The 20,784-nt window shown below is 28.5% G+C and overlaps 2 protein-coding genes across 2 annotated transcripts in view; both read left to right on the top strand.

Moving 5' to 3' along the window:
* Positions 1 to 20,784, top strand: part of LOC122271661 (neural cell adhesion molecule 2) — a 139,462-nt gene that overhangs the window by 84,040 nt on the left and 34,638 nt on the right. The window lies entirely within an intron of this gene.
* Positions 17,282 to 20,784, top strand: part of LOC107449947 (uncharacterized) — a 14,063-nt gene continuing 10,560 nt past the window's right edge. The window contains exons 1-3 of the mRNA XM_071180823.1: positions 17,282 to 17,810; positions 17,906 to 18,176; positions 18,303 to 18,757. Coding sequence (XP_071036924.1) covers positions 17,724 to 17,810; positions 17,906 to 18,176; positions 18,303 to 18,757 — 813 coding nt within the window. The 5' untranslated portion in view covers positions 17,282 to 17,723. The remainder of the gene's footprint in view (positions 17,811 to 17,905; positions 18,177 to 18,302; positions 18,758 to 20,784) is intronic.

The raw sequence follows: 20,784 nt of genomic DNA, 5'->3' as shown, positions 1-20,784 counted from the left end.
GGAATGACGAAAGCAATGTTGACTTCACTTTAATTCGTAATGAATTGAAGACAGAAGAAATGCATTTTACCTTAATACACACATCTGTAACAGTATCCGAAATCGGAAGTCATCAGTTGCAAGTTTGTTGATAATAGAAATTAAAAATTATTGAGGAATTTTTCTTCAAATGTTTGGCGTGTTCTGTTCCTGAAAGATTTACTAATATTCTGGAGATTTTTTTCAAGTTCTTCGGCCTTTTCCTTAGGGAAATTTTGTTTCTTATTTGCTGCTAAAAAATGGCGTCTGATTCAGTCAATGACTTTGATGGAACTAAATGAAAACGTGATAAATTAATGTCCGATATTTACAGGCTCCCGCTAGACGGCGTACTCGAGCGTTGCGATCGCGAATACAGTTTATGTCAGCAAAAATTAATCAAATTTCAGAAATGATCTCCAGGACTTTTCTTCTCTTATTTCTCCCACCTTCTCGATCTGCAGCATATCGAAGCCACCTTTTAACAGCATCTTCTACTGATGCCTGCGTGACGTCCTGGAATTTACTTCGCACTGCACCTATAAATCAATTAAAGTGTTTAATATGTTTTCCATATAAGATAAACAGTGAAAAAAAATTTAGAGAAATTATCATTTACATTTTAAAATATCAATCAATACTTATTGAAATACTAATTATATTAATTACTATATATTATTAATTAATACTTATAACCCGATCCAACCTTAAACTACACTAAACTTATCTAAAAACTATTCCAAAAAAACATTTTAAAAAGTAAATTTTTATAAAAATTTTGGTATAGTAATGGTACCGTTTTAAATTATAGTATTATATACAAGTCATATTAGGTATAATTTAAAAAAGAACCAAGCTCAGAATAAGCCTAATATTTGCATTTAAAATTATCAACGAAACCAATCAAATTTATTGTAAAAAATGAGTTTAAAAATGCGACTTCAAGAGTTCCTTAGTTGATATCCTTTTAACGAAATAGAAAAAAGGTAAATTATCTATAAGCACAGGTAGGTATTAAAGGTATTAGTCAGCACTGCGAAAACTATTCAGAAACTGACCGAATTACTTCACCGATAATGACCAAATTAATAAAACTGAAAATTTATTTGACTTGATATTTTTTGTTAGATTTAATGGCAACGTTACATTATTAGTATCTATTAGTTTACAGACAGAATGACAGGCAGAAAAACAGAGTGTCCAGTTTAATTTAAAACAATGGTTAATGATAAACCAATCAGAAAATTATGTTACTATTCTATTACTCATTTTATGAAGTTAATTCATTTCTAATATCTAAATTGTTAATTCTATTATCGTAAATTCTAATTTTATTATCTTCAATCAAAGAATAAGTACTCGTGAGAAATTTCATCATTTATCCCAATGTATTATTAGTCATAGCTTGATCAAAATTACGATCTAAACTGTAACATTTAGAGGAGCTTTTTCTGGATCCTCAGATCAAAAAATCGCATGCAATAATACATGATGCTTCCCAAGATATCTGTTTCAGATCCTCATATTTTCATTAAAAAGGAAAAAGTTGATACATTTCATATTTTTTTAAAAATAATTAGTTATTTTACACTTAAGACTTGACTACAAATCAAATTAATTTTTGTACAGAAATATTTTAAAAGAAACTCTTACGAATTAGAAAATTATCCAGCTGTTTTAAATAAAGCACTATTGAAGAATTTTCATTCTTTTTTACTCATAGTTATAGTTTTTACAGAACAGCAAAAGATGAGAACAAGTAAGTGTATAATAATTAAATAAAAGTTCTCAGTCAAACAAGTTAACCATAATTTTTTTATAAATATTGTCAATAATTTTTTCCAAGTACTTCTCAGCTACTTAGCTTAAATATTCAAGCTTAAGCTAAATATAAATTTTCTAGTTTACAAAATAAATAAATAAAAAATTAAAAAATAGATGGTTTGTGTTGTATTTAGGAGAAACAAGATGGGCATTTCAATTTATATAATGTAAATAATAATAAAGTTATGTTATGCAAATACAACACTGATACTAATTGCATATTTAATCAATTGTATACTGATGCAAACAATCTATTCAGCACTTATTGTGACTGACAAATGTTAGACAAAAGCATGAAGTTCCGATTATGTTTCTGATATTCCTTGCAAAAAGCTTTATGTTTTGAAAAGATATTTACTCTCAATAAACCCAAAATGGTAATCTTCAATATCAAAAATTGATTTGAAATGTAATCTAGTCATTTGGAAAATTTTTATATTTTCGCAAACATTTATCATCTTAATTATTTTTTTAAATTTGAAAGTATTTTTTATTAGGTAGAAAAAAATGAATTTTGTAACACGAAGGGGAAAATAAATTGAATTTTTTTTTCAGTACCTCTCCACGAGATGGCGCTGTCATTAACAGCAAGATGTTTAAAAGTTAAAAATAACGCACACATATTTACAAGTAATTATATTTTTCCCAGCTTTAATTTTTTTTCTTTTTTAAGTATAGTAAATAAATAGTAAATAACTTGTTAAATGAAACTTAATTTCAAAAAATAGATTAGTGCCTGTGTATTTAATATAAAATAATTTCACTGTACAAAGAAAAATGTGAAACAGTTTTAGAATAACAGACCTCATTATTTGGAGTAAATATAGATGCAAACAATTGTGATTTCATTGACTTAAAAAATAAGCAATAAATCTAGTCACTTTCATCCCCCACCCCCAATAGTAGCTAAAATAATTTTTAAATTTGTTATTTTTTAATTAAGATTATACAATCCTGACTCATTCTAATATTTTGAAATTATAGATAAGTTCTTAAACTTTACACACTAAAAAATGACAGATTTCGTTTACAAAATTCTTCCTGTATTGACAATGCATATATTATTTTATTTAAAAACGTATTACAGATTTACGTAAATTTGACATTTCAAAATGAAAAGTGATGCTTCATTTTAGTTAAAAAAAATTTCTAAGACTGAAAAAGTTTCTAATTAGTAATTTTAGTTGATTTCTAATTCTAGTTGATTAATTTCTAATTGCTATTTTTGCTATCTAATTGCTATTAATTTCTATTGCTTGCTATTTTTTTGTTGTATTTAATAGCAACTTTACATAATTGGCATTTATTAGTTTCAAAGCACATTTTTGAAAGTTATATTGCTAATGACTGATAGTCAAAATTTACAATAATAAAAACTGATTTTAAAAGCATAACAGTAAGCAAAATAATCTTGTGTTTTCAGATACCGTCAGAAATATTAGTTTAGTGATTTTCTTCAAATATGCTACCACCTTCATGTTGATCATTAAGCTCATATGACTTAATGAATAGATGGTAAAAAAAAGTTCAATGAAGTACTTTTTTACTTAAATAGCTCTATAAGTAAGCAAACATCACTTATGTTGCCCTTAGAATATTTGAAAAAAAGATTGTCAAGTTTAAAATAAAACAATACCTAATGATAAACCAGTCTGAAAATTTCATTCTTTAAATCTCTCAGCGAATTTAAATTTTTGAACAACTCTAGAGATTGATATTTAAAATTTTGCCCCCAGCCGTGATAGAAGAAACAAAGGAAGAAACTTTACCGTAGAAAATATAGCTAATTTTAAATTTATATATAATTAGGTTAAGTTTTTACAATTTTTATGATTTAAGCTTTTTTTATGATAAAGTTATTGTCTATTATTTTATTTTAAGTTAGTTTTTTTTTTTTAAAGTGAAAAGCAAAATTGTTTTAAAACTTCGATTTGGTTATTACATGGATGTATCTACCGCATATCAAGAATTTAAATTTTTTTTTTTCGTGATTTGTTTTGTTTTCTTTCGAAGACAAACTCAATAGTTTGTTTACTAGATTACCAGGGAAGAAAGAAACATCAATCTATTCAACTCAATATTAAAAAAAAAGAAGAAAACGCCACAGGGCTCTTACATGGCTTTTGAGTAGTTGCATCTGAGCTCATCGTTTCCCCCGGTAAGTTCTTAGTGTGAAAAAGCCCATCAGACCTCTTTCACTCAAATATTTAAATGTTTGCAATATCTGCCTACGAGATGGCGCTGCCATAAACATGATATTTTTTTTTTTTTTTTCGTTTGAAGTATAGTAAATAAGCCAAAGTTTAAAAATGCTTTAGATTTGAAGAAAAGCTTCAATTTCAATTTATAATCACTATTTTACCTTATTATTAGGGCTTTAGAGTGGACATATAACTTCATTAAATAGTTAATAAGCTTTTTTATGAGCATGCATAATGGTAACATGCATTCGAGTAATATTTTAGAAATTAAAAAACTAAATCACAAAAACTCTTTTTCACTCAACTTTCATATTGATATATATTTCCCTTTGCAAATTATTTTATGACGGCCACCTTATTTAACAACTTTTCAAACAACGAGATTTTATTTGATTTCTCCAAATTAAGTGCTTGAAACTGAAAATATTAATTTTTTAATCTAGTTATAGAAAAGTGTTAAAATTATGGGTAAGGTAAAATAGAATGTTTGCTGAGCTTAACAACTTAAATTTATAACATAACATGCACTACATCTGTAAAATTTATAACATAAAATATTACCTGCAATTAATTGTATGATCGTCAGATATTCTTGGATTGATTTTGTCATGGGGATGAGTTTTCCAATTTCCTGTATAAGAGGTTGCGACAGTCATTTGTTGAATCCTTGGCGAACAAAGTCCTCCCATCGTTCCGAAGTGTTATACCTGAAATTAACATTGCGGAACTTACTAATTTTAATAATAGTAAACTAAACTTACTAAAATAATTTCATTAAACAAAGAAAACAGTAAAACAATTTTAGAATATCAGACCTCATTATTTGGTGTCAATATAGCTACAAGCAATTGTGCTATCCCTGTTCATTGTTGACTTATATAAAGAAAAACAATGAATCTATTCAAATTCTACCCCCCCCCAGTAGTAGCTAAAATAATTTTTAAATATGCTATTTTTTAATTCAGATAATACAATCCAGATGCATCCTCTAAATTTTAGTCAAATATTTGAAAATAATGTGAATAAGTTCTTACTCTGTTTACTTTACACACATACACACACAAAAATCAGATTGCTTTAGAAATTCTTTCTATTATACAATTGTATTGGTAAACTGTTTTAAACATGAAAAAATATGTTTGTTCAGTTAAAAGTTTTTTCCTTTTCAAAACAGTTACATTATTGAAAGATGTAATGTCATAAGATTATTACCCATAATACTTTGAGATATTATTTCACAGACACTTAAGTTTTAAATAAACCAGTAACAATTTTAATAAATGAAAAAATTTACTTAAATTTAGGTATTGTCTTTAATTTTCAGTATAGACTTTCGTTTCCTAACTTTTGTATATTTTACTATTAATTAAATTTTGTATATTTTAATATTATGTGGTACATCGTTATTAATTTAAAAACTAATTTGGATAATTAAACCAATTATCAGATTGATTAAATTTTAATGATAAACCATTTTTAAATAGGAAAAAAATGAATTTGGGCACTTAAAATAAACATTTTCTTTCAAAAAAATTTAGATTCATGAAATTATTTTAATAAATCATTTCAAACATGAAGAATTAAATTTGTACTTCAAACTAAGCATTTTCCTTTTAAAAACAATTGTTTATGATAGCTACAATCATCAATATTATCTTAGTACCGTAACCTATAGTGAATGTTAAATTTAATTTTAAGCAAATTTAAGACATTGTATTTCAGTATTGTCTATTTTTACATGTATATACATAGTACATTATAAACATTTGCAAACATTACAGTCTTATGGCTTTGCAGCAATAGCAATCTAATCTGCTTTCAATAATAATGTAATTGCTTCTAAAGAGGAAAAGCTTAGTTTTGATTACCAAATTTATTATTTCAAGTTTTAAAATGACTGACCAATATCATTTTTAAGAAGTAAAGTAATCAAAAATGATCAAATAAAAGGAAGACAAGTCTTAATTCAAAATGTAAGGCTTCTTTTTTAGTTTCAAATTTGAATAACAATCATTTTTTCGTAAAAAAATGGTTTGTCTTATCTTATTCATAGTTATCTTTTTTAAAACGGTTTATCAATACAATTTTGAGAGGATAAAATAAAAAAAAGTTAATCAATTAAGAAATCAAACGCTTAATTTCAACAATATTTTGGAAATGATTGATGTAATTAATTGAAATTCCTTTTAATTGAATGACATTAAAATATACAATATTTCTCAATCAGAATTATTTAAACTCATAATATATTTTAAAACAATTATAACGTTTTTAAGTAAAATAGTAAAGAAAATAAATAATTTTAAAAATAATTTTTTTAATTAGCATACATATTAGAAATTTTAACATTTCAAGCAATTTTTGATTCAGAAGCATTTGAAATTACTTACCCGAAATAAACGTTCTTCCATGAAGTTCCTTGACGAAAATTTTTCAGGGCCTTTTACTCTTTCTTCTAAAATACCTTTGCTACTGCCGAGACTGAACAACGCCAGTTCACAAATGAACCCCACCAGTTTTAAAACCCGTTTAGGAGGAGGGGTCTACTTCTTCTTCTTTTAATTTTGAACACTTTTTTACATTCCTTCCAACATTAAACCCATAATTCAAATTTTTTTTAAATATTTTCCTTTTTGATATGAAATTAGTAAATCCATTAGAATAAATTCGCATTAGAAAGTCCGCAACCAAATTTTTAGAGGAAAATTTTGTTAGTCGCTTTCAAGAATTTTAAACAGAATTTTCTCGTTTTTATTACATACCTAAAATATTTATCTTTTCGTAATGCAATATTAGCAAAGCAGAAATATTATCTGGGTCATAAAGAAAATTACCCATGATTAATTTCAGATGCACCTCTCGTTTCTCAAGCAAATTTATTAAATTTTTAATAAAAACCAACAATAAGTAAAAGTTTACTTGTTCAGAATTATTTTTGACATCAAAGAAGAGTAATTGGTTTATTCATAATTATATAAAAGAAAAATTTAAGGTGCATAACAAGTTCAAGGTGAGATTATAATATCCAAATGTCCAGCATGTAGCAATTCAATCACCCATTCTAAAAAAAAATATTTTTCCCGCTCATACTGAAAAATTTTATTTAATAATTATTTTAATAATTGAAAAACCCTTCGTTATTCATAAGAGATTTTAAACAGAGAAAATATAAAATAATTTATGAAAAAATTAATTACGTTAGAGGAAAGGGGGCTAGTATGGGCATTTTATACAAATTTGTCATAAGCGCTTAGTAAATATAATTTTTAACTCATGAAGCATTTTCTTAACAATGACTTGGACTCATTACTAAATTCTGGTTAATATTTGAACATAAAAAGGTGTCAAGTTTATTTTTTTCAATTTTTTTTTTTTTTTTTTTTTTTTTTTTTTAAATGTTGTTTTTGCACACGCTTGCCCTACTACACAGGGCTAGAGTGGATAATCTTGGTATCTTGTTAAGTCGACATTTATTTTAAATTATTTATAGTCTAAATCATATTAGGGAATAAATATTGACACATATAACTCAAAATACTAATTCGTAAGAGAACTTTTCACTATACTAAGATAGAAATTTTGAATACGCATCAATACGTTTGAAAATTATTATTTAATTTGTTTGTTTGATAAATATTTTAAATTAATTTTATTTTTTGAAAAACATTTAAGTGTCAACTTTAAATGTATATTGAGACACAGTCCTGATAGTTCTACCTATTGCGGGAGATATAAGTATGGTAGCTATTTCTTTCCTAGAAATTTAAGAAAAGTTTTTTTTAAAGTAAAGATAAAAGGTCCATGATTGAAATAACTATATTCATGGCTATATTTAAAGATTGACCATTTGATCTCCTGTTATCAAGTTTCTGATGGAACTAACCCGCATATGCATGGTGATGAAAACCACGAAAACCTCCTCGAATTCTAGAAAAATAAATTTCAAAATTTCCAGAAAATTAAAATATCAAAAGCAGATTTAAAATTTTACGTCTGTATACCTCGGCCTTTTTTTTGCAGTACAATTTCATTTGTTAATTGCAACCCAAGTGTTAAACTATATTATGGAGGGAGGCTGCATTTATACAAATTCTGTATTAATAATAATTCTATTCTCTGTTTTCCAAAGAGTTTCCGTATGCTGTCTTTAGAGAACTGTTACATTCTGATTTACAGAGCTAAATTTTTAAGAAATTTACAGGTTTTAGGACGGAAGGAACTAATATCATTCCACACCAATATTTTGATAATTGTTCATTCTTTGACCATTTTATCGGTAACTAACCTCACTGTGGTTGAGGTAGGTTAAATGAGTCAGCGAATTAGTCTGAAATTTACAGCAAAAAAATTTCTGAGATTGGTGAGTGATAGCGAGTTAAACAGGGTCGTGTACCTTTTAATATGTTTAAAATAAAGCATAAAATAATCTTAAGTATAAAAGTGGTTTAATACAATTAAAGCATACTACGATATCGGAGTCAGCTCACATCATGAAGCGACCTCATAAGAACTGTTCCATAAGTGATAGCGGGCACGGAGTCCAATACTAAAGAGGTTTTTTCTTTCCCACAACTTTTTTCCTAGCTTTTGCTTCCGTTACCTTTTTAATTATTTATTAGTAATTTTCACCAAATTATATGTTTATTGAGCAATATTGATAACAAATGCCCGGAGTTCACGATAAAAAGTTTGTAAAATAAAATTATTGAACTGAAAATAAGAAAATTATCTATCTTATCTTCCGAATAAAATGAAAGTAATTTCTTTAAATAGTTGTGTGTAAAAAATTATTTAAAAATAGTAAATAGAAAATGAAGGAATTCCTTATCCAATTTTCTGAATAAAATAAAAGTTATTTCTTAAAGTGGTTATATGTAAAAAAAAATGGCTCGAAATCGCAACTAACTTTTATATTTTTTAGGTGATTAAAAATTGATGTGATGCATAACAATAATAATAATAATTGTTTTTGATATTATTCTTATTTAAAGCATGTGTAATACGCAGCTCTCTTTGAACCGTGACCTTCAGAAATGTCTCTGTGCCCTTTGGCAAGACATCTACGTCTACCATCAACTATAGTTGTCCCCCCCTAAGGATCCCCCATGTCTTGTTCCCAGTCTTCAAATAAGGCAGGACCCTTTTCTGAGAATCAGCAATAGAACCTTGTTGTTAGCACATCTGGTTATTTGAAAGGAAGAGTCTGTACATCGTTTACAAATTGTTTTAAAAATTACTATAATTTTTTTTTTTTGGCTTGATTAATTGGCTAAATTCATTCATCCTAAATTTTCTGTTACAGCAATAGTTTTTTTTTTTTTTTTCTCAAAGTATTACTGATATAATATTCACCAGTGTATGCAAATTTCGTAATGCAAAATATATAACTTGATTAAAAAAATTGAAAATTAACCTCATTTAATTTTAAAATAGTTTTTAAAGATATGCTTATTATTCAGCGCGATATGTCATTCTTTTTTTTTTTTTCTATCCATTCTCAAATACTTTTTAATTCAATCCAATCAACCAAAATTATTTTGTCAAAAATATGTCATTCGCTCACCATTAACAATCGAAAAAAAATAGATAAGGAAACAATAAAGAAATAAAATGTCATAACAAATGTCTTAATCCCAATAGATTGAAACGCAAATTTTTCTGGAAACCGCTGTCATTATATATCTACTCAAGCAAATGAAAAAAAAAAAAGAAAACTTCCTTTTCAAGCTATATTATATCCTTGCAATATTAACAACTTTTAGTACAGCTGCAAAATTGTTAATGTTCTGTAACATTTTAATCATTTAAAGACAGTTAGAACAAACTTCATTCTAGTTAAGAATTATATCTATTATCTAAATCATGGAGTAGTTTTTCGGCCTGACTCTCTCTTTTACAACGACTAACTGATTTTAAATTATATTCGAAAACGATGGCTCCTCATAGTAACGTTATACATTTCATACGACGTGCAGTTATCAAACGTTTAGAATAGTTTTGTAGAGGTTAGTAAGGGATCCGAGTATTAGAAATTCCGAAATTATTGATTAATTTTTAATTAATTTTCTTGATAAATGTTGGAATTTTTTAGTTATTTACTTGTCTCCTTATTTTTTCCCCCATGAATTGAAACGTTTTAATAATAGCTTCCATTTCTGTACATTATTAGGAAGTTACCATATCGTCGCAATCACATCGCCAGTCTCCTTACTTTATTATTTCCCTTTCCTATTAATTATAATATTTTTTGAGAAAAATTGGTTGATAATAACTCTATGCTTTTCTGTTATTCGAAATGTGCATAATATAAAGCTTAGTACAATAACCTTTTACTAATTAATAATTTCTAATTGTTAATTAAGCTGCTGAATCAAACACGAAAACATACTTTGAATAATCATGCATATTTGGTGATCGGTTTTTGATTTTTAACTATAAAAGTTTCTGGGTAACAGTTGAAAACTATGATCTCGATGTTTTAATTAAAAGAGCTGTCGAAAGTGTGAAACCCTTAATGTTAATTTACTTTTCGCTGACTGTGCTTGGGAACTTTTTAAACGACCCAAAATATTTTTGCGCATTACTGAATTTGCACTTTATCTTAAAGTGAGTTCATGCTAAAAATAATATTTAGTTATTATTTATTATGTTTCTTATTATTTTTTTATTATTTATTATATATTTTTCATTATCATTTATTATATTTTATTATTATTTATTACTCTTAAATATACATACTGATAAAGGAAAATTAACATGCATTGTTTATACTTCGGAATAAAGTATGTTTTAGTGTCTTGTTTCATAATTTTAAAAATCTTCTACAATAATTAATTAATACAAATGATTCAAATCGATAAAAAAATGATAAACTATAAAAAATAAGCAAATAAATCATGTCTTCATTCTTAAAAAAGTTAAGGGTATGAGTAGTAATATTGTGGGAGTTCAGCAACAGTCGAAATCAGAAGCAGCAGCAAACTGGGTTGCTGCTGAAAAGGGGAAGGGGGGGGAGGCAGGTGATGGAATTATCAACTCTAAGAGGAGGGTCAGTCAACTATAGTAGAGGGTCTTATCAGTTTTTGAATTTTTATCATTTATTTCCCTTCTTTATAAGTTTTAGGTAGGAGTGTATTTTTTCCATTTTTATGGACTTAGAAAATTTTGAACTATAGTTGATAGTTATACCCGCTTGCTTGTTTCTGCCCAGTTTCGTTTTCTGCTTTTGATTAAGTTTCTTTTTTTTAATATTACTTTCATTAATTAGATTTGCTGAGTGGCAACACTTGTTTATATTCATTTTTCTTGTTTACGGTGGCTACACTTATTTATATTTATTTTTTCTAGTTTTTCGGTGGCAACACTTATTAGTTTCGTTTTTCGGAAGGAGAATTCCTATATATTATAAAGAAATGACGTCATTTTTATTACATAATAAATAAATTAGGTTGTTATCACGTGTATGTTTTTACTCTAGTGGTGCCATCTATATGGAAATGTAAGAAATAAAATAAATTTAAATATATCTTATTATTGAAAAAATAAGTATATTTAAAAGCTGAGGATCGAACTCACGCCAATTAAAAAGCTTTCGTGGGTCAGTAGTTGGATATCATAACCACTGACCTACGAATGCTTGGTTAGACTTGTGTAAATAAGTTTAACCTTTTTTTTTTAGTACAAAAGAACATAGATATAGGATTAGTATTATTTATGAACATACTTTTGTTAGCAGAGGTTATGTTCTAATACAAATACATCCATTTCCCCACCACCATAGAGGTAGGATGTGTGGCGCATTGACTGCTATTTATAGTGCGCAATTCCCCAGGAGGCATATAACACTTTACAAAAATTATATACAATTTACAACAATTATTAAATGTGACAAATGACAATTTAAGATCTATTAATTTAATAGTGTCCATAAGCATATGAGATAATACCATCATTAAAAACACTTTACAAAAATTATATACAATTTACAACAATTATTAAAATTACAAGAATTTATATTAAAAATAAAAAACAAATTAAGATCTATTAATTTAATAGTGTCCATAAGCATATGAGATAATACCATCGTTGAAAGCACTTTACAAAAATTATATACAATTAACAACAATTATTAAATTTACAAGAATTTATATTAAAAATAAAAAAAAAAAACAAATTAAGATCTATTAATTTTATAGTGTCCATAAGCATATGAGGTTATGCCATCGTTGAAAGCACTTTACAAAAATTATATACAATTAACAACAATTATTAAATTTACAAGAATTTATATTAAAAATAAAAAAAAAAAACAAATTAAGATCTATTAATTTTATAGTGTCCATAAGCATATGAGGTTATGCCATCATCTAGTAGATCGTTTGTCATCAAGCGCACTTAAAGATTTTTTCCGTTGCTGGATGGTAAATAAATTATGGTTTTTACGCTGGATTCTATTTATGGTGTGGTAAGAAGGTGTAAATGAAATTAAACAATTTTTGTAATCATTAAAATTTTTATGATTTCGGATGATAGATCTTGAAATCCCCTTGGCAGTTTTCTTTTCAAGATCTTCCGTCCGAATAGAATACATTTTAGAACGAAGTCCAATAAACTCAAAAATGGGTTTTGAATTGAGCTCGTCCTTAAGACAGCCTATTTTCTTTTTATTATTTATTGAACATAATTTATGGTCAGGAGGATACTCTGAAAAATCAAATAATTGCTTATGGACACCTAAATCTTTATAATTGTTTAAAGTTCTAATCTCGTAAGTCCGTAAAAAGAAGCCTTGCTTTTTCACCATATGTTTGTTTGATAGTGTTGTAATGGAATTTGTACATATGTACCTTACTCAATTCCAATATAACAAAACCAATATACATAGGACGATTGAGCGTAACTTGAACTTTAGTTCTCTCAACACCCACGAGATCATGATTAAATATTTTGAAACGTTTAAAGGATGATGCTGCAACTAACTTTTTAGCCCTTCGCTCTGTATTAACTAGCTGAACATCTATATGGTTACGAACATTTTCCATAGTCTTACCATATACCGAGTTATTCATAAGTTTAAAGAAATCTTTTTCAAAGGTCGAATGAGAATTTTTACGTTGATTTGTATTAAACTCGATGTAGGTTTTAAGCCATGGTTTTTGCTTAAACTTTAAAACTTTATGAACGCGAACTAAATTCAAGCCTAAAGATATGTAAAGTTGTAAATTTTTATGGTAAGTGATGTAATTTTCCTTATTTTTTAAATTTGGAACTAGCTTAGTACAAGGAGTATATTTTACACCGTTTAACATCCCGGTTGCAAACGGTGATAGATGCTCAGCCGTAATACTCATCTTTTCAGGAGCCAAAGGGTAATCATTGTGAATATCGTGCAAGTGTGAGGGATACTCTAAGTCCACTTCTAACACGTACCCATCTTCACTATTGTCCTTCAAATTTAAAATATGATCAATTAAAGTATCAGAAGGTGTAACCCATTCAAAGTTACCGTATGGCAAATATTGGGACATTGCCCACCCGTACAAATTATTTGCGTCCAAATATATTATATGTTTGGACTCCTCCTCCGCGTTATAATTTGGAATAAGGTCATGATTTGCTACAGAGTGACGGTGACTTATCATGGAAACACCTCCTCGAATACCACGTTCGATAAACAAGTGCATGTTTATGTCTGTGAATAATTCGAGAGGCTGTTTCGTCATTTTAAGAGAAGCCTGCCATGCTAAACCAGGTGAAGTCATAACATGACCGCAATCCAACCCATAGTGTTGCATGCACAGGCGTCTAAAATTCTGAAAGACATCTGCCAACTGTAGCACATCAGATTTTACATATAAATCATGGTATTCCCCCAAAGAAGTTAAATTAAAAGATTTCCAAACCGTTTGGGCATGTTGATAGTCCTCATCAGATACACTTTCCCCAGTAAGAGAACTGTGAAATTCAGTTATAGGGGGCAGTGTATCTTCCTCGAACTTATCAAAGGAGGACATATACTCATATGGATATATACCCTTCCTTAGAAGTAGACTTAGAGAAGGATGATTAATATTTTCTTTTAAAATTTTAAAATGATCGAAACTTAAATTTGATACTAATTTTTCCAATGACGTATTCATAAATTGGAAACTGTCGATGAAATTTAAAGAAACTTTAATTTTGTTATAAAATTTGTCAATGCTGAAAGAAATATATTTTTCCATATTGTTGGCAATTACATTAAAACTATGATTTTTAATTTTCCCCAAACTTTGCATAATGAGATGAGCATCGTAATGCTTTAAATTATGGAAAACAACTGGAATTTTTTTAGTTAATTTAAATTTTAAGTTACAAGAACGATGAAGGGGTGCACGTCTAGCTCCTGTGAGATGGTCGTGATCACGAACTCTGTCATCACCAAGGGGCTGATCACACACTCCGCAATTCACGGCAGAACGAAAGGCCTCCTCGTCTTCTGGGGTGAAGCCCATGGGGACTGTTGTTATTAATTTAGTTGCCAACTCCTCCTTTTCCCTTAATATGTTTTCCAAAAAGTGGTCTACAGAATCAGGTCCTCTATAGACCGTAACAGGTTTGTATGTTTTTCCATCAGGCCCTACGATTACGTAAGCATAACCGCAGGGTGTATGAACTGACATTTTCTCAGTATATGAGGCTAAAGGATTAGGTTGGCAACTATCAATTTTCTCAATGAGAGACTCAAAATCTGCGTAAATTATATAGGGAATAGGATGCTGAAAATTAATATTATGAAAAGATACAATTTTATCTTTATCATCAGGCATTTTAATATTTTGAGGGGAATTATGTTTACAAAAAGTTAAGTGTTTTTTAAGGGTCTCTTCTACTGCAAATCGATGAAGACATCGATAGCAATAGAAACTTTTAGGATTATGTTTAGTGGCATCACCCATCAGACGAGAGAAATTTCGAATGAGGCAATAATGATTTTGCGTTTCATTTGAAATTAAAAGTAAGTTGCAGCATTCAACATCCTCACGTTCGGAAATATACAGTGGAAATATTACCTCGTCATACCCAAAGACGTTAATTCGAATGTTATTGAGTGTCTCGATTTTAGGAATTTGGAATATGGGTACTGGCAAGCTACAATTGCCCAAGTTAATATTTGATTCGAATGGTAAATAATGGTTAACTCGTTGTGGATTTTGAGATTTATGAATATTCATTCGAAAAGCCAAAAGACACCATACGAGACATTTTTGATCTAAATTTTGAATATTTAATACTGCTTTTTGACTTAAAATTTTAGTGGGCAATGGAATATAACTGCTTGCGCTTAACGGGCAATATTTAGCACTGGATACTTCCATAAAATCAATAAATTCGAGTATCCAACCTGAACCATTGTTGCAAAATTTTTCAAAAGCACCATGAATTTTTAGAAAACCAGTGTTTATATTTACCTCCAGACCATTTTCCAACAACTGGATGTAACAATTGCTTCTAAAGCAGGGGGTTGCATATTCGGGTATCCCCTCAGAGTTTTTTCTGCTGCACAAGGTCTTTACCACTAGGTAGAATTTAATATTCCCCTTTTCTCTAACTTCACCTCTCAGTTTTTCATTCAGTTTCGGACGTATCTCCTCGAAGAATAAATTAAAATCAAACATGGAGTCTTCGCTAGGAGTTAAGAATGAAGTTGAGAAAACCCCTAACGCTGGTGATGGCGAAACTCTTTTGGACGATGATGATGATGATGAGTCATCGCTGGACTTCCTCTTCAAATGATGCAACCTTGTGTGAGAAAGCAGCTCGGATTTTTTAGAAAACTTTGAGGAGCATTGATCACATTGATGAACCTGTATGAAATTACAGTAATGAATACACAAATTAAATAGAACATGCTTAATTCTGTGTTATTGAAATTATACTTACATTCCTAGTTGTGCAAACTTTATTTTTCACATGCTGATTCATGTTATACTTCCGCGAGAAGGACTTGTTGCACTGAGGGCAATTGAACTCCTTGATTTCCTCATGGATTTTACAGTGCTGTATGTAATTATACTTCCGGCTGAAAAATTTGCAGCAGATGGGACAAACCTAAAATAAAAACAAATTATGATTCATACAAATTTAGTTTTACATAAAATAAAGTAATAATAAGTTTATACACTAACGAAATTTTAATCAATGTGATTGAGACTAAGATAGTTTTAGAATACATTAGCTTAAGCGAATTTAATTTAGGATACTTTTTCACAAATAAGTTTATGTATTAAAGAAATGTTAACGAATGTGATTGAAACTAAAATAGTTTTAGAATATATTAGTTTAAGCGAATTTAATTTAGGATACTCTTTCACAAATAAGTTTATGTATGAAATAAGTTTTAACAAATGTGAATGAAACTTAAACAGTTTAGAATACATTAGTTGCAAAGAATATAATTTAAGATACGTTTTCTCAAGCAAGTTTTTACATAAAATAAATTTTAAACGAATGCATTTTAGACAAAATTAAATTTCAGAATACATTTAAATTAAATAATGTCAACTTACAAAATTTGAAGGTGAGACTTTCTTGCCACAGTGTTTTTCCTTCGATGGATCCGCAGTAGGTGATGATGGTCCGGCAGTAGGTATCTCAGGCTGCGATAGCAGAATAGATCTTTCCAACTGAGGTGGCATTGTTTGCGTCGGTTCAAAGTTGAACTGAGGATCATCCCACACTTGAGCCATTTCTACTGCATTGCAAATTTCATTCAATTCTTCGGCGGAAATACCAAAATCAATGAACTAAAAAAGTATATTTATAAAATTATCTCAAGTGTTAAGTATTTTATTATAAAACATGCAAAAAAATTTTTTTAAACATAACATAGTCTAAAATTAGTTTAAGTCCGATAAAATTGTCAAACGAGCTTAAGTTCTCTTAGAAAAATTAAACTAGTAGAACATGAATTATTTTACATAATATAAAATTAGTTTAAGGAAACATTTGTAAAACAGTTTCACAAAAATAAAATTTAGTAAAACTTAAACAAAATGAATTTACATCATAATCTAAAATAAGAACTTAATAATAAATCTGTAAAAGCATAATCTAAAATTTTTGGGAAAATAAATTTGTAAAACAATCTCAAGTTCTTTAGGAAAATTAAACTAGTTGAACATAAATTTAGTAAAATTTGAACAAAATAAATTTGTAACATAGAATAATACTTACTTCATCGTTAAAGCAATCCATGTCGATATTAGATGATAACTAAATAAAATTCAGTTTAAAACTATAAGCACTAGCTGAACTAAAAGCTGAAGAGAAAATGTCACTTTTTTACAGCAGTATATATATTATAAAATGTGAACAGGTTACAACTTGGGCATATCTTATCAGTACCATGATGTCATTCAAAACTGACCAACCAAACTACCATGGTACACAAAACTGGTACATTTTATCAGATGACGTCTTGTTTATTCTTGGATGTGTTCTATCGTAACATTCCACTAAATGGAATGTATAGTTATCGCATATATATGACATCATCCTCACAAACGGAAACTTTGGAATGTTCTGGAACAAATGTTTATCTCAAATAGTAATAAAGTCTCCTTCACTTACTGTTGTAGTATCATTTGTTATTGTGTGTTACTGAATTAGTCAATGTTTTTATTTTCTCTCTCTTAAATAATGCCTAACATTAATAATCCTAAAAGAAAAGTAGACCAATCTATGGAATTTTCTTCAAACAAGAAGTTAAGAATCGATGTTTCAAAAGTAAGTAACGTTATTTTATATAAAATTGTATACTGTTGATAATTGTTTTATATGTTTATGATAACTAATTATTCTTTTTTTATCATTTTTTCCAGAACGATGGATTATTTAGCGACGACCACATGCCCGATGAAGTGTTTCCGATAGGCAACGATGTTTTTGTTAAGGCAACTACCTATCGCGGTTTTGTTACCGTCCACCTACGTCAATACAAGAAATATTGTAAAATTTATTATCCAACAACTGAAGGAATTACACTTAGGCCATGGTGGATTGAGTATATCATGGGTCGCAAAAGAGTTCCGGAAACAAAAGGTGAATTACCTGGTGGACTCTACCCACCCGAAAAGGAAATTCAAATCTCAAGTGAGAATTTTTCTGATTTTTGCTTTAAACGTATTTACGGGATTGATAAAGTATCCGATTCTAAACAAATTACCATAACTAAGGAACAATGGCAAGAAATGATAAAGAAATATGATGATATTTCAGCTACAGTGTTGGATCTTATGTATAAGAACGTGAACCTTTTAGACGCTTTTAAAACTTTCTGTGAAACTCCTATTGAAAAAGCTTTACCAAGTTCTTTGGATAAAAGTCTTGGAGAAGAGTTCCTGCTTAAAACTCTAAAAAAATCTATTTGTGACATTTTGATTGAAAATGGTATGAAAGAACCGACTAGACTTGCTGAAGAACTGTTTGGCAACCGCATAGAAACTTTTAATTCTTTTGCTTTTTCTCTCGAGGTAATGGAATTGGCTGAACATTTTTATTCTAAGTTATGGGACAGTCAAAAGTCTTTATTATTGAAACCTGTTAACTATGTTACTGAGGAATTTTTTGAAAATTTAAATTTACCTCTTATGTTAAGAGAAGCTAGAGAGTACATGTGTCCTAGTGATACTTTTGAATATTTCGAAGANAAGCTAGAGAGTATGTGTGTCCTAGTAATTCTTTTGAATATTTCGAAGATTTTGTTAATTCTAGCATGTAAATATATAGCAAAAATTTCGAAAGTTTAAATAAAAAAAATTATATGCATAGTTTGAGTTTGTTTTATTTCTGAATGAATCAAGTAGTTTATTGTGTCGCATTCTTAAAATCTCATGTTTCCAAATAATAAACATCTATTATAGTATAAGTCTTTAATAATTTTATATATTCGATAACATAAAAACTGGAAGAAAAAAAACGAAGTTGTTTAGCAAATAATAGATATGATCATATTCTTTATCAGTAGAAGAGTCTTCTAAAGTATTCTTTATCTTTTCTTCTTCTTTCAAATGATTGTTTACCTTTTCATCCTTTTTTTCTTCTATTACTTGCTTCTTTATCCATGGTAGATTAAAATTTTCAATGTTCTGTTTTTTCTGAAGTAATTCATAATATTTTATAACTTTCTCATAATCGCTTAAATTACTCTGAAGAATTTTATGCATATCCTTATCAAATTCACTCATTTGAGTTTTCGACGGCGTATGTTTATTCACATCACTTTCCGGGATCAAATGATATTTTTTAGCGAACTCCATTTATGACTGAGGACAAAACACTAAACACAGTTGGTAATAAAATGTTTAGAAATCCTCCTTTCTGAATAATTAGTTTTCGTTTCTCAAAGAGAGATTTTTTTCTATCACCAATCTCACGGAGAGCAGTTTTATATTTTTGTAAACTTTTCTTTTTCTGCTTCGATATTGGTATATTTCCTTTCAATAAATTTAAAGAACACTCGCAAATAGCTTTTATACACTCTTTTGGCAAACGAGCTATGAGTTCTTTCTTTAACTTTTTAGGACATATATGGATGAGCTCTAATTGTTGTAGTTGTTTCTTCGTTAGTGTCATGTTGTGAACTAAAGGAATTTTGCACATTACTTGTGTTTTATTTGATAAATAAACTGTGTTTCATTGGGTAATATTTGCGTGCGGAGACGCATATTTTCATCTGTATCACTACGCAAATCAATCAATAAGTAAGAAAAGGGTTTTTTGGTAGCATCTTCATAAACCTCTTGAAAAAATTTAACATGTCGTGGAAATATTTGTTTTCCAAGATGAGTTATTTGACTCATATCACGACGATTTTTAAATAATAATATATAATGTGCATTCAGAGTAATTTCTCTCATTTCTTTTCCTTTATGAAAGAAATTTTGACATAGGAAACATATACTAATATTTAAATGATGGCTTCCTCTAATAAATAAATTAGTTAAGTTNCTAAACCTTCAGATAACATAACACGCGACTTGTTTTTCACTTTTATAGATACTCTCTTCGTGATATCATTAAAGTGAAAAGAAATTTTTTTCAAATGAGCCTCAATTAACAGAGCTTTTAAAATGTCTGGCACGGTATCATAAAAACCTGGAGGTACACGTCTTCCTAAAACTATCCGTCACATAAATCGGGAGTTAAATCGAAGGTATATAAAGTATAACCTTTAACAAATTCTTCACGTGAAATATAAATTCCTTTATCTTGATTAAAACTTGAAAACAAACGATGATAGGCTCTTATATAACTGTTGGATTCAAAGTTTAATTCTAGCGGTTTACTCGGCACAGGCTGTCCATCTACATAAATGCTTAAAAAGTTTACATCGTAGTGTTTAAATAGAAAAGGATTTAAATTATAGCTTCCATTTACAGCTCCGTTGGAAATACAACCTATTATAAGTCTTTTCNCATCCAGTTGGTCCACTAACAGTCATCGTAAATGGTTGTTGTAGTTTTGGAAACTCCATTGTAAATGAAAACAGACACAGAAAAATACCGTTTATATACTTTATTGAAAAAATTGTGTTTGTACATGAAATCGTTTATAAACAAAATTGTAAACTCGTTTATCATTACCTTGGATCATTACATATATCATTTAATACAAAATGAGACAAAAATTTACGAAGACTTCGTCCTCTACATTTAGAATATAAATAATAGACACAATATTGGCCACATACGGCACTCAC

This window comes from Parasteatoda tepidariorum, chromosome 1 (assembly GCF_043381705.1).
Source record: "Parasteatoda tepidariorum isolate YZ-2023 chromosome 1, CAS_Ptep_4.0, whole genome shotgun sequence".
NCBI classification, from domain to species: Eukaryota; Metazoa; Arthropoda; class Arachnida; order Araneae; family Theridiidae; genus Parasteatoda; species Parasteatoda tepidariorum.
The sequence above is the reverse complement of the archived record's forward strand: the minus strand, read 5'-3'. Positions and strand labels throughout refer to the sequence as shown.